This window comes from Xyrauchen texanus, chromosome 22, assembly GCF_025860055.1.
Source record: "Xyrauchen texanus isolate HMW12.3.18 chromosome 22, RBS_HiC_50CHRs, whole genome shotgun sequence".
NCBI lineage: Eukaryota > Metazoa > Chordata > Actinopteri > Cypriniformes > Catostomidae > Xyrauchen > Xyrauchen texanus.
In genome coordinates, this window is record NC_068297.1 from 3,997,367 (window position 1) to 4,010,989 (window position 13,623).

Consider the following 13,623-nt stretch of genomic DNA (forward strand, 5'->3'; position numbering starts at 1 on the left):
GGGCTGATTTTAAAACAGAACTGCTGTGTGCCACAAACACTCTTCAATGGTTGGCTAGAAAGAGATATTGAGTTGAACTATCTGATTCATTGTAGATTTAACTCTTCTTGGTTTTCTGGGTACATTGCAGGTATACTTGTAGTTCTTTGTGGAACTTAAGGGTACACCTTTATACTGTAGAACCAGTAGATAAAAAACAGCTGTGATCTTGCCTCACTTGAGTCACTACGGTAAGCCTATATCAGGCTAGCTTCATCCAAAAATTGGCTATCCATTATTGGAGGGTTTTGTGATGGAACATACCTTGGCATCGTTGGTGGAAGGCTTCAGGTCAGTGATGTCAACATGAGAAGACGAGCGTAAAGAGGAAAGGAAAGATTCACCCCATTTGAAGAAATTCTGTAGGGCCTGATCAAACTCTTCCACCTGAGTTAGATGATTCTGAAGCACCAGGACTCTGTAACAATGAGAAATGTATTCATTTAAGCTAAGCTCCGTGCTTCATTTAAGACTTACTGTGTATTACAGGATTAGAGATGTTACAGTAAAGAAATTGTGCTGCACGTCACTGACCTGTGAGGTATGGCTGTGGTGTGACAGCTCCATCTTTTCTCAAGCTGCTCAATTTCTTTTTTGAGGGTTTTCACATGTTCATCTGATGCAGTGGTGTAAAGAGTTGGCGTTTGGGCTATCAGCTTGTCATAAACTGATTCCAGTGACTGAAGTTCACTCTGTAGATGCTACAAAAAGAGCAAAATCATTAAAGCTCAGAATGTTGGTACATATTTGAGTACGAAAACAATAGAAAATCTCACATTATATTTGGGATCCCACATTTTTTGACCAATGAATATTCATGATTATATTGTTCATTTGTGGAAAAAACAGAGATTTGCTCATTAAACATTCAGGTAAATTTTTGAACCAATTGGACTGATTCATAGAAACTAAATGAATCCAAAAGAATGTTCCATTTACAAATCAGACATCATTAGTGGATTACTGGATAAGGATTTTATTAAATGCAGTAGGTTCACTGAAGAAGCATTCAGATCGATTAGTGAACCAGTTCCACTGATTCACTAAAATAAATGATTCAGAAAGAATGATTCACTCACAAATCAAACATCGTTTGTGGATTACTGGATACAGATTTTATAAAAATCATTCTAATCCAGTAGATTCACTAATGAATCATTCAGATCAATTTTCTGAATCAGTTTGACTGATTCACTAAAATAAATGAGTCAAAATGAATGATTCACTCACAAATCAAACATCGTTTGTGGATTACTGGATAAGGATTTTATAAAAACCATTCTAATGCAGTAGATTTGCTAATGAAGCATTCATGGCGATTTGTGAATCAGTTCCGTTGATTCACTAAAATAAATGAGTCAAAATGAATGATTCACTAACAAATCAAACATCATTTGTGGATTACTGGATAAGGACTTCATAAAAATCATTCTAATGCAGTAGATTCGCTAATGACACATTCAGATCGATTTGTGAATCAGTTTGACTGATTCACTAAAATAAATGAGTCAAAATGAATGATTCACTAACAAATCAAACATCATTTGTGGATTACTGGATAAGGACTTCATAAAAATCATTCTAATGCAGTAGATTCGCTAATGACACATTCAGATCGATTTGTGAATCAGTTTGACTGATTCACTAAAATAAATGAGTCAAAATGAATGATTCACTAACAAATCAAACATCATTTGTGGATTACTGGATAAGGACTTCATAAAAATCATTCTAATTCAGTAGATTCGCTAATGAAGCATCCATGCTGATTTGTGAACCAGTTCTACTGATTCTTAAAAAAAAAATAAAAGGATAATAAAACAAATTATTTACATCTAGAAACATCGCTTTGCCTTGCGAGCAAGATTTACCTTATCAAAGACCAATATTTACCCAATAAAATAGTTTGTGTAGACCCTAATGAATGTATATTCATTATAGAAATTTCCATGACTTTCATGACTTTAAATATTGTATTAATTTCCATGACATTTATATGCCTGCAAAGCACAATTTGAAACACCATTTCCAGCTATTTAAATGATTTCCACAACTGTGGGAGCCCTGTTAATTACTTTCAATTCCAGCAGTTCTCCATTAAGCTTTAGTTTGTCGACAGGCAGGAACTGAGTATCAGAGCTGGATACAGATTCACACCGCTCCAGGCAAAACCGCAGGGCACATCGATCCTTTTCGTATCTAAAAAAACATTATTTTGAGAAAAGGATTTTTCATTTATGAATGGATTTGTCTAATAGAAGGATATGACAGATTAATGCCTCAAGTGCACAAACAGTGCAAATAAACATACTCCTGCCAAAGCGACAGAAGGCTCTCCATTTGGCTCTGTTTCACTTTGGCCTGTTTTAAACACTGTTCACAGGTTTGTTGAAGGGCCGCCACTGCTTTCTCTGCTTTCTCTCTCTCACTGAGCCGGCGGGATCCAGCACACAGAGACAGCAGGGTAGCCTTGAGCTTCTCCAGGGACTGGAACACATCCTAAAAACCAAACAATCACATTATCAGTCTGAATTTATGGAATTAAATGAGCAGTGTTCTCAGTGCACATGTTCTGCAATTGCAGGTATCATACCATATGACACTGCAGAGTTTTGTAGGTCTCAGATAAAGACACACAGGAAGTGACAGGACTGTCTAGGTTACTCTGGATGTCTTTAACCTCTAATTGGACCTTAGAAGAACACAGAAAGTCATTAGACACAACACAAAATATAAAAGTTAATTTTCTCACAGTTTCTAAAAGATGAAGTGTGCAATATCAGCACCATTCAAAAGAAGCGAAATTCTTTCAAAACGTTGCAGGAAAAACAAATTTCACCTTTAATACCCCTTTTAACTGCAATAAAGCCCAATTTAAAGTATACCTGTTGAAGATTGGCATCAAACTTCATCTGGTGGGAGGAGCTTTCTTCCAACTGTCCATTCAGATGTTCCACACTCTCCTTAAGCTCCTCCCAGCACCTGCCGATCTGAGTCAGGCGAGCTTTGATTCTTGCAGACTCGCCAGAGGACACAAACCGGATCAGTCCTTGAGACTTCTCCTCCAGATGGGAAAGGACCTCTGCTCTCTCCTGAAGACCATCTCTGATCATCTGAACACCATAATATGAGGGCTGAAAACACTGCAATGCCAGTGGCACTTTATAGGAATTTTATTATTATTATTCAAAATAATGAATGCAATAAAGAACTAAAAAGTTCAATTAAACATTTTCTGTTGTTATGAATATGGAGTGCCAGACCAAAAAATAAATAAAAAAAGTCCATAAATAACTGTATAACTTACCAAATAAAATAAAAATGTATTTTATATATATATATATATATATATATATATATATATATATATATATATATATATATATATATATATATATATATATATGTGAGAGATATCAAATATGTAAAATGTGCAATTATAAAAATAAAAAATATAAATTATTTAAAATAAAATATTTAGTTTTTTTGTAAAATGTAGTTTTATTTTATTATAAAGAGATATAAAGGCATTTACATTGATACAGAAAAAAATGCAGTCATTAATGTAAAACTAATAATAGGTTAAAAACAATAAAATTATTATGGACATTGTGGATATAAAATATATTCATTCAAGTATACTGTGGAGCGGAGGGGGCGGGCCGGGCTGGAATGTCGCACGCCGGTCCCCAAACGGCCTGATGGGGCGCACGAGGGATAAAGGCGGGCGACATTCCAGCCTGGCCCGCCCCCTCCGCTCCACATATACATATAAATATATATATATACATATATATATATATATATACACACAATATTTGATATAAAAAAAAATTATTTGATTAAATTTTAATCCATTTATTTACAATTTTTATTTTTAAAGAGCAAGTAAGAAATAAATGCACCCATTACATGAAATTAATAATATATTAATAAACAACGAATTGATTGTATAAATAGTGGTATATAAAATGTCCAGATAACTGAGTATTTAGCAGGTTGGGGACCTAACCCTATACTTGTTTAATTACAGTAATTATCCATGTTTTCATTTAATTTTATGTATATGAATAAGGGTGAAACTGCACCTTTATGGTACAGATCTGCTGGTCCAGAGGTGCGTTGGAGCTTTTCAAAGCATCCAGTTCTCTTTCTCTCTCCGTTATCCATGTGGAAAATGCTTCAAACTCACTCCCGAACGAGTCCCACTGATGTTTCATCCCCTCTAATGTCTTCACACTGAAAGATCAGGCAGTTATCAAAACATGGGTTCATTACAGTTTTCATTCAGATTACATTTAATGCATCAGTCTTAATACTCTTGATGTCAAATCTATAATATAGCCTAGTGTATTACTCTCTCTTGAGGCCAGCCTCAACATTGTCCACTTGTTCACTCAGAACTCGGGCTTGATCCTGCAGGAGACACTGGTTTTTGGGGCCCAGCTGGATCTCTGCAGCCCTCTTCAGAAGTGTGTTCACCTGTTTAGACTCTGATTCACACTGTTTTACAAGTTCCTACAGGAAACACAGCAAGAGGTGAATTAAAAAAGAAAATAATGAGAAAATAAAAACGTCATGACTAATGTGTGGGGGGTAACAGTGATTTTATCACATTTAAGAGGTAGTTATTTAACAGCAGTTTCTGGTTGCAGAAGTAAAAATCCCATAATTTTTTTCCATAGACAAATTGATTTTCAACGATAACTTATAAACCTTTAAAGGCAAACCAACCATTAGCTCAGTCTGGAGATTATTTTGAGCCATTGTTTAGGAAAATCGGGCAAAGTTTGAAGGAATAGTAGCGAAAATGTCATTATCCAAGATGGCGGCCACTGTAATGTGCAAAGTTTTACAGTTAGGGGCCCATACGCACAACAATTTGCACAAAAGCAAGTGCATTTTTGAACAGGTGGTAGAGCAAATTTGGTATGGGGGCTATTTATGGGGCGGCTGTGGCTCAGGTGGTAGAGCGGGTTCGGCCCCTAATCGCAGGGTTGTCGGTTCGATTCCCGGCCCACATGACTCCACATGCCGAAGTGTCCTTGGGCAAGACACTGAACCCCAAGTTGCTGCCAATGGCAGGCTAACACCTTGGATAGCATCTCTGCTGTAATTAAAAGGTGACTGATTTCACTCAGCCTCTTGTTCTCACCTTGGTCTGCTCCAGCTCTGTGGTTAGACTCTCTGGACTGCTGAAGATCATCTCTTGCTCTGTGAATGGTCGCACTTTACCCACAAACTCCCTCACTGCTGCCTGCTGACCGTCAAACTCCTGCCAAGCAGCTAAAGTCACCTGACAACACATGGAGCCATTTACCACAGAGATGAGAAAAAGAGACAGAACAGTAAAAACTCTGTTTGTTTGCTGATGTCTATTGATTTAGTTATCTAATTCAATGTCATTCATACATTTTAAGATTGACTTCAGAATTCAAATATTTTTTGGGGCCACTTGATTGTTTACAGGCTATACCATATTGTCTTTTCTAACCTCCAGGTTCTGTTCTTGTGATTCAATGCTTTGATCCGTTTTGTGTTGGATCAGTTTCTCCAGATCTTCCAGTAAGCTCTCCTCCAGACCTTCCACTATCTGCAGCTGCTTTCCTCGGATTATCTGCTCTTGCGTTTCCTTCCCCTTCAACCGCAGACGCTTCTCTTGTTGCTTCACAGGAAAGCATATTTAATTGCACTGAGCAATTTTACAAGTAATCGATAGATTTAAATGTGACATTTGGCATTGAATAACAGGATTGCTACCTGATGTAGCAGCAGCAGCTGTTGTGCTTCTCTCACAGACTCTGAGTCCAGAATCGTACTGATGTTTGTCTGCAGCTCCTGTTGACCCCGAGTCAACTCCTCCAGTGTGGTCTTCATCTCCTCCATGAACTGAACGCAGTCGCCCACAGCCAGGACCAGTTTCTCTGACTACATCATCACAACACACACACACAAGAAACAAGAAAACACTTGATTTGGTGTCACTAAGGCCATGTCCGTTTACTAAAGTGCGGTACTAAACCCATTTTTGGTGGAGAAAAACACTGTTCCAGTGTGGATGAGAGATGTAAACATAGCGAACCAAGCAAACTTGGATGTTGGCTTGGTAAAGCCTGGTGTGAAAGTTTAAACTAGTTATAAAAGTGTGATGTTTATCCAGACATGACAGTAAGACATCAAGCTACATAGGCAGGCAGACGGATGGACGGACAGACAGATAAACAGACAGACATGTGAGGAGCAGATTAAAGGCCTTGTGTGGGTCTTTTTGATCGCCCTCTTAGAAAAGACATAGCACACCATTCCAGAACAGTCTGAATGGCTTTGTCAAGTTTAGGGGATGTAGCTTGACAGCTCAAGGAGGAGTTACAATTGATCATTTTGTCATTGTTTCAGGATTTTGGGAAAAGTCTGTAGAACAACAGTATGTTGGCTTCATATTTACCATCAAAAATGTATAGTTTTATGTGAATAAATAAAGGTACATCTCTAGTTTCAACATTATTTGTACTTCAGGGTATGTTTTGTTGTACAAAAAAAAACTACCTTCATACTACGTAGCCCACATTTGGATTTTGACCACTGAAAATAGGTAAAATTGACCCATTTTCAGATGGGGTAACACTGAAAGCCCCATATCTCTGGGATTTAACCATATAGGGCCAATTACGGAATTAAGATAACCAAAAGGAAAGTTTATTTTAAAAAGAATCTAAAAGGATATTTATACTTCTGGAGTTACAGGCCTTCTAAGTTTTGAGAAACAACACAAAAAATTGTTTTTTCCCATTTTTGGACTCACACCATTGGCATATAATGCATTGAGGGGTGCTGAAGTCAACTGATTATAAGACAAATAAAATTAATTATGCTGCCACCTTTCTAAGGTTATTTTTGCTCCAAAATCATAGGTGAAAATTTTGACCGCCCTCTACAAAATAATAGATTACTCAATAAATATAGATCCATGGGATTTAATGTTTTGGATTTAATGTACTGTTTAAAGTAAAATTTTAATAATTTTTTTTGAAGGTGCACTCCCCATTTTTTCCCCATTAAAAACGTTTTACTCCTAAAAAAATTTATTGTCATTTTGAAACATGTATAAAATCATGAGCACTCACATGAGATGAGGACTCCAGTCATATCAGTAAGTTACCTTATAAAAGCTCTTTTATTCTACATGGGGCAGGGGTGCCCTCATGGGGGCTGCCATTTTAGTATCACATGACCAGCGGAATTCTACTCGCTTATTCTCAGTAACTGAGATTTTGTTATTGGACACTTTCACTCTTGGATTAAATTAATCATGGCTAATTGTGAACAGAGAAATTCTATAATGGCATCTTTTTTGATTTTGCAATTGATTTTGAATGATGCCGCATCCACACCACTAGGTGTCACTGTAAGTCCAAGATGACACCAACAAAAAGTTACTGATGATGGTAAAATGTACAAAACTACAGTAATCCATATTTATAAGATCTACTGAGGCAGTAAACTATTTCAAATATTAGCTTTTCATTTGAAGTTTATACAATCATCATATCTCACCTCGGAAAGGGACATGAGGAGACCCTTAAAGTCATTGGAGAGTTTGCTGAGGGCGGCTCCCTGTCGCTGGGCGTCACTCTCTGAACAAACCTCAATCAGAGCTGCCAAATGAGTCTTCAACCAGCTTAGATTCCCATCCTGAAGTTCGGCATCATTTCTCAGGCTCTGTCAAATCATAAAAGGACAATCAATTAACATCTCACATCATCTGTCATATTACATTTCTTCTGTTTTGTCTTTACTTCTCACCTTAATGGTCGATTTGACCTGGTCAAACTGGCTGGGGTCTCCAGCTCTGCTTCGTAAAAGTCTGAGTTGACTTTCCTTTGATGTAACCCAGGAAGACAGTTCAGAAAATCTAAAACACAAAGACAAAAGGAATTTGATATTGTTCTGCAGAGATTGAACCTACAACAGACAGTACCAGTGAGAAGAGTAAAGGTTCACCTGGTGTTAAACTCCTTCCATTTGTCAGGGTTCTGCATGAGTTTGTGATGCATACTCTCAATCTCCTCTTTGACGTCAGCAAACGCTGTTTTGGAGTTTTCCAGAGTCTGGCGGGTCTGTTTGCTCTCCGGAAGCTTCAGACAGAGTTCCTCCATCTGCTGCAATCTCTTCTCACAAAGAGCCTGTGGACTCTTATCCTTAAAAAACATCTGCATAAAAATAGTCATTATGAGCCAATGATTGTAATTTCATAGGGTTTATAGTATATTAGAGTAGGTTTAATGGCTGTGAGTCTCACCCTGTGCTCTTTGATTAATCTCTCACTTCCCATGCTGGGCAGACTGCGGTTCTCTCGAGCCAGTTCAGACTGGCACTCCTGCAGTGATGTCATCAGACGATTCTTCTCCAGTTCCACCTCCAGATGAAGCAGGTGATAGGGAATCTCTGTCTGCACCTCCTGCAGAAAACAGGGGGCGTTATTCAAAGTATATGTCTCTCTGGATCAAAAATGGAGGTTTCCCTATCAGTGGGCCTTTTCAAACCAGGATGGGATGGGTGTTTTTCAACCACTGTTATTAATTAGCTAAAATTGAGTTGTCGGTTCTCGATACTTGTCCCACCTCAACCAGGTCTGAGCTCACATAGAGGATCGCTCTTTTGATTAGACAGTTGAAAAACACCCATCCCCATTTGAAAACGCCCACTGATTGGAAAACCACCATTTTTCTTCCATTATTCTGGAAGTTACTTGCTGTATGTGGGTGTTTCATCAACTTTGGGCACTTGTAGTAAAGAAAAGTAGAAAGTCTTGTTAAAATATTTTTCACACTCTCTGTAGGTTTTTTTAATTTGTCTAGTACCAATGTGGAACCATGTAGGTACATGCATCCAGGGCTGGACTGGTTTCACTGTCCTTTTCTGCATATCGTGCCGTCGTTTTGTGGTCCGTTCTGCAAAACGCGGCGGCTCATTTTTGCTTGCCGCGGCCCATTCGTTTCCCCGCACGTTTCGCAGCCAACCCACCAGCCCGCTCCGTTCTCCCGATGACCAGTCCGCCCCTGATCGGCCCCAAAGTGCGTCGGCCCACCGGGAAAATGCCCGGTATGCCAAATTACCAATTAAGCCCTGCATGCATCATAGGAGATGATTTATGTCATGTTTTGTGAAAATCATGCAAATTCCCACAACAGTATCATTTCCAGCACATCTCAAATTCTGCATTGTGTTTAATATAATTCTGTGGTTAAATGACGCTGATGGAAAGAACATTTGAATGTTTTTGAAATAAAATGTCCCACTCCATCTGGCTAAAGATAATAAAAATAATCTGCTCACAAGTGATATTTTACTTGTGATCGCATTCTTCATCACTTGGATCATATTTCATCTCAAGTATGTTCTTTAGTGACACTTTTGTCCACTTGATTATCAAGTACACTTACTTGTGATAAAGCTTTATTTGGGGCAAAATTGTTTGGTGTGGTGGAAATATTAAACTATGAAAATCCATCATAAAAATACAGATGATTACATGTTTAAAGCCATGATAATCTAAACAAAGAGTAAAAAAAACATTAACAATTTCAATATTTATTGTGTAAAAATAATTTATATAAATTTTTCAAAAATATGGCTGTCCCAAAAATATGAATATATAAATAATTTTTACACAATAAATATTGAAATTGATAATGTTTTTTTTACTCTTTGTTTAGATTATCATGGTTTTAAAAATGTAATCATCTGTATTTTTATGATGGATTTTCATAGTTTAACATTAAAGGTATTTGTCTGGGACAAGGCTAAATCAGTCAAATATATACATAAAGGACATTTTAAAGAATACCAAAAATATATAATGAGGGCATGGTAAAAAATAAAAGAAATAAAAAAATGGAGAAAAAAAAGTCAGTTTCAATAAACCCTCATTTATGAAAAAAAAGCATAAATAGAAATTTGTGCATTTTAAGAAAAATCAACCACTGGGGCATGAAAATGCCTGAAGAAACCCCATACATGAAATCAATTGGCTCAATTTACATTGATAAATGGATAAATCTCCATTTGAGATTAAGATGTTCATTGTACGCTGAAAACATACTGAAACTTTCAAAAGTCAAAACTTCCTCCCTCAGTCCAAAAAGACAATTTATTGATATTAAGCTTCAAAAACGGCTCATTCTGAAATTCTTGGATTTTGGACATCACATTTTCACTTCAACAAAGTTGCTGTTCATAAACTTGGTCCACCCATGGTCCAAAAAAATAAAAAAATGTATGACAACATTTTTAAACAAAAGGTATCCTTTAATAAATGTCATTGCTTTTATTGTGCACAATTCAACAGTTCAACATATCAAAGCCTAAAATGCCCACTCAATCCAGAAGCCAAAGAAATAATGGATAAAATCCAAGTTAAATGAGCTGCCGTTTCATGCTGTCTTTAAGTTTGACTGCTTATACAAAAATAATTCCAGACAATAGTCCACTAGGCCACTAAGTCTGAGGTCCAACATTAAAGCAAATCTTTTGAGATGAAAGAGAGAATGTTGAGATTAATGGATGTGCTGGGAAAAATGGAAGAGCTTTCTAACCTTCCACTGTTTGTGTAGTTTCCTGACTGTTTCCTGTAGATTCTGATGATCTTGTTCTGGCAGAATATCTGTGAGTTCATCACAGGCTTTGAGGAACAAATTGAGAACTCTCTGATCCAGCTGGCCGAAGAACTCCTGCAGGAACATCAATGAAAAACGTATGAAATCATGTCAGATTGAACTCATTTCCTTCTGGAGACCACTTGAGGCTTAAACTCTGCTGTCGACTTATTTGCTCTGCACAAGAATAGACTGCTGGGTTCATTTCTCACCGTGTGCTTTTTCAAAAGCTCCTCTGGGTTTCCACTCTCAGTCATGGAGCTGCGAGCTTTTTTCAGAACCTTCTCCAGCTCTACTCGAGACTCCTCAAAACTCTTCATCAGGCTGCTGTTCACCTCAATATGTCTTTTCCACTCCGTGGTTTCCTTAACCATGGCCTTTATAAACCGAAACAAACAACAATGCACACGTATTGAGAGAAATCCCAATTAAGATAATTGTGACAGTTTACAAGCTCTCTCGTTGTAGGAGGAAGCGGGAGCCAATTTGACACAAGTCTTTATTTCCCAAACTTTCTTAGTCTTACACACACACACACACACACACACACACACACACACACACACACACACACACTACTGGCTTTTCAGCCGAACATTCAACACACACACAGTCCGCTTGTGTGTCACTCTCTCTCTCCCCTCCAGTGGTCTGGACTGCCCTTTTATCCCTCTCAGCTCTCAATGCAAACACAAATAGCTGTTAGAGATAATTTCCCACAGGTGTCAATCCTTACCGTTCTTCCTCTCATGGTCTCGCGCTCCACAGATGTCACTCCCACAATCACCACAATCACTTTAATATCTCAACTGTATTTCCTAGAGAGCCAACTGAGACCTCCTGCTTCTCAGACTTTGCTTCAGAGGAAAAAGACCTCGGTAATCTCACCTGCATCTCCTCTAGATTTCCAGAAGAGATCTCAACAATGACTCAGAGGTCTGGGTAGCTCAGCAAGTAAAGATGCTGACTACCCCACCTGGAGTCACAAGTTTGAATTCAAGTGACTCCAGTCTGGCTTCCTAAGCAACCAATTGGCCTGGTTGCTAGGTAGGGTAGAGTCCCGTTGGGTTAACCTCCTTGTGGTCGCTATAATGTGGTTCTTGCTCTCAGTGGGGCACGTGGTGAGTTGTGCGTGGATGCCGCAGAGAATAGCGTGAAGCCTCCACACACACTAGGTCTCCGTGGTAACGCCCTCAACAAGCCACGTGATAAAATGCACAGATTGACGTTCTCGGACACGGAGGCAACTGAGATTCATCCTCCGCCTCCCAGATTGAAACGAGTCACTACGCCACCACGAGGACTTAGAGCACATTGGGAATTGGGCATTCCAAATTGGGGAGAATATCCCCCAATAGTCTGAAACACAGTTCCTACCTGTGATGAAGCCTGAAGCTCAGAGATTCTTCTCTCCAGCAGTGATGTGTCCAGGTGTTTGAGGGTCTTGCTGATGTCCAAAGATTTCAAAATGGCCTGATGGTTTTTATCAATCACTGAAAGACACTTTTTACAGCTCTGCTGATACGTCACCAGCTCCTGTTTAAACATACATAGAAATTCATAGTAATGGCATTTAAAATATACTAAAGGCCTGTTCACACCAAGTCTGATGCCTTCAAATGAAAAATTTTGGTGTGACGGAGTTCAAAGAGATGCATTAGAAATAGAAACTGCACAATGAAATATAAAGGTTGAGATGGGGAGGGATGTCGGAAGAATCGTCGCCGGTGCGATGGAAGCAGCCTCTTATACATCTATTAATATGATTGGCAGGCCAAGATGAACAAGCTCCTACCAAACTTATGTTTGAAACTTAATTAAGTACTGATTATTTCAAAGTCAGCAAAGAAAATAAGTGAAATATCAATCCCATAACCTCAGTCACCTGACACTTTTGCTTGAAGTCTCCTGGAGCCTCAGAATCCCGTGAGGAAGTGATGCGGCTCGCCTTCTCTAGGGATTGGTAAAACCCGGTGATATGTTTCTCCATCTCCTCAAGAGGAGGCAGCATAGCTTGAGAATCTCTCAGCAGAGGCAGAGCTCTCTCCCGTATCTGAACAAGACAGCAGAAGTCATGAGGTCATGAAGGTGAGACAGTGATAAACAGGGGGGAACTGATTAAGCAGCTCATGAGGAAAGCACAGAATCAGGCACCTTGCTGAGCTCATCTTTAATGGTTGCCATGTTAGCCAGCATCTGTGCCATCTCGTCCTCGGGGAAGTCTTTGGTCAGCTGCTGTGCGTTACGTGTCACTGTCTTATACGCAGCCTCCATGGACGGCACTTTGTGCTTTGTGTCCTGAGCATATTAAGTTGCCATTTATACAGTATATACATGTATATATAGATATATCATATTAAAATGACACAAAAATATTTGACAGAATAATGCCACAATTGACCAATCAGAATCGAGTATTCCAGAGGGATGTGTAATTACCACTGTGAACTTTGATTACCTCAATATCTTGAAGATATGTCCTTATGTTTAGGAAAGACACCTGGACTGGAGTGTTCATCCTTTTGTTGGCCGTGTCAATAAATGTTTTTAAAGCATCAATTCCATCTTCATAATCTTTCCTCAGTTTGTCCACTTCATCTGCTCTTGCATACTAAGAAAAACATTGACAAAATCAGCATAATCCGAGAACCTTTTATCCCATCAAAAGATTATTTACACAACAATTAAAGGGGTAAGATAATGGAAAATGTACTAAATAGAAATACTCTAACATTCAAAAAGCACATTTTCCACATCAGTCCATGCAAAACAGATTGAAACCTAAACTTCAAAAGCGGATCTTGCAAATATTTTCACTGTATTGTCGTCATAATCATGAGCATATTAACATATGACCGCCCACATTTACATAACAATGACTATTTAGCATTCAGGCCAACTGAACTTCATAACAGACATTTTTATAGAA

The 13,623-nt window shown here is 38.3% G+C and overlaps 1 protein-coding gene across 1 annotated transcript in view; it reads right to left on the minus strand.

The window, feature by feature from the left end:
* The window catches only part of LOC127662469 (nesprin-1-like), a 142,898-nt gene that overhangs the window by 98,323 nt on the left and 30,952 nt on the right, over positions 1 to 13,623 (minus strand). Inside the window, exons 18-38 of the mRNA XM_052153646.1 lie at positions 13,144 to 13,305; positions 12,849 to 12,983; positions 12,580 to 12,747; positions 12,072 to 12,230; positions 10,907 to 11,071; positions 10,635 to 10,769; positions 8,339 to 8,497; positions 8,041 to 8,249; positions 7,843 to 7,951; positions 7,594 to 7,758; positions 5,800 to 5,967; positions 5,534 to 5,704; positions 5,195 to 5,335; positions 4,397 to 4,557; positions 4,128 to 4,278; positions 2,925 to 3,152; positions 2,633 to 2,731; positions 2,351 to 2,538; positions 2,115 to 2,238; positions 574 to 740; positions 304 to 457 (exon numbers count right to left, since the gene is read on the minus strand). Coding sequence (XP_052009606.1) covers positions 304 to 457; positions 574 to 740; positions 2,115 to 2,238; positions 2,351 to 2,538; positions 2,633 to 2,731; positions 2,925 to 3,152; positions 4,128 to 4,278; positions 4,397 to 4,557; positions 5,195 to 5,335; positions 5,534 to 5,704; positions 5,800 to 5,967; positions 7,594 to 7,758; positions 7,843 to 7,951; positions 8,041 to 8,249; positions 8,339 to 8,497; positions 10,635 to 10,769; positions 10,907 to 11,071; positions 12,072 to 12,230; positions 12,580 to 12,747; positions 12,849 to 12,983; positions 13,144 to 13,305 — 3,318 coding nt within the window. The remainder of the gene's footprint in view (positions 1 to 303; positions 458 to 573; positions 741 to 2,114; positions 2,239 to 2,350; positions 2,539 to 2,632; positions 2,732 to 2,924; positions 3,153 to 4,127; positions 4,279 to 4,396; positions 4,558 to 5,194; positions 5,336 to 5,533; positions 5,705 to 5,799; positions 5,968 to 7,593; positions 7,759 to 7,842; positions 7,952 to 8,040; positions 8,250 to 8,338; positions 8,498 to 10,634; positions 10,770 to 10,906; positions 11,072 to 12,071; positions 12,231 to 12,579; positions 12,748 to 12,848; positions 12,984 to 13,143; positions 13,306 to 13,623) is intronic.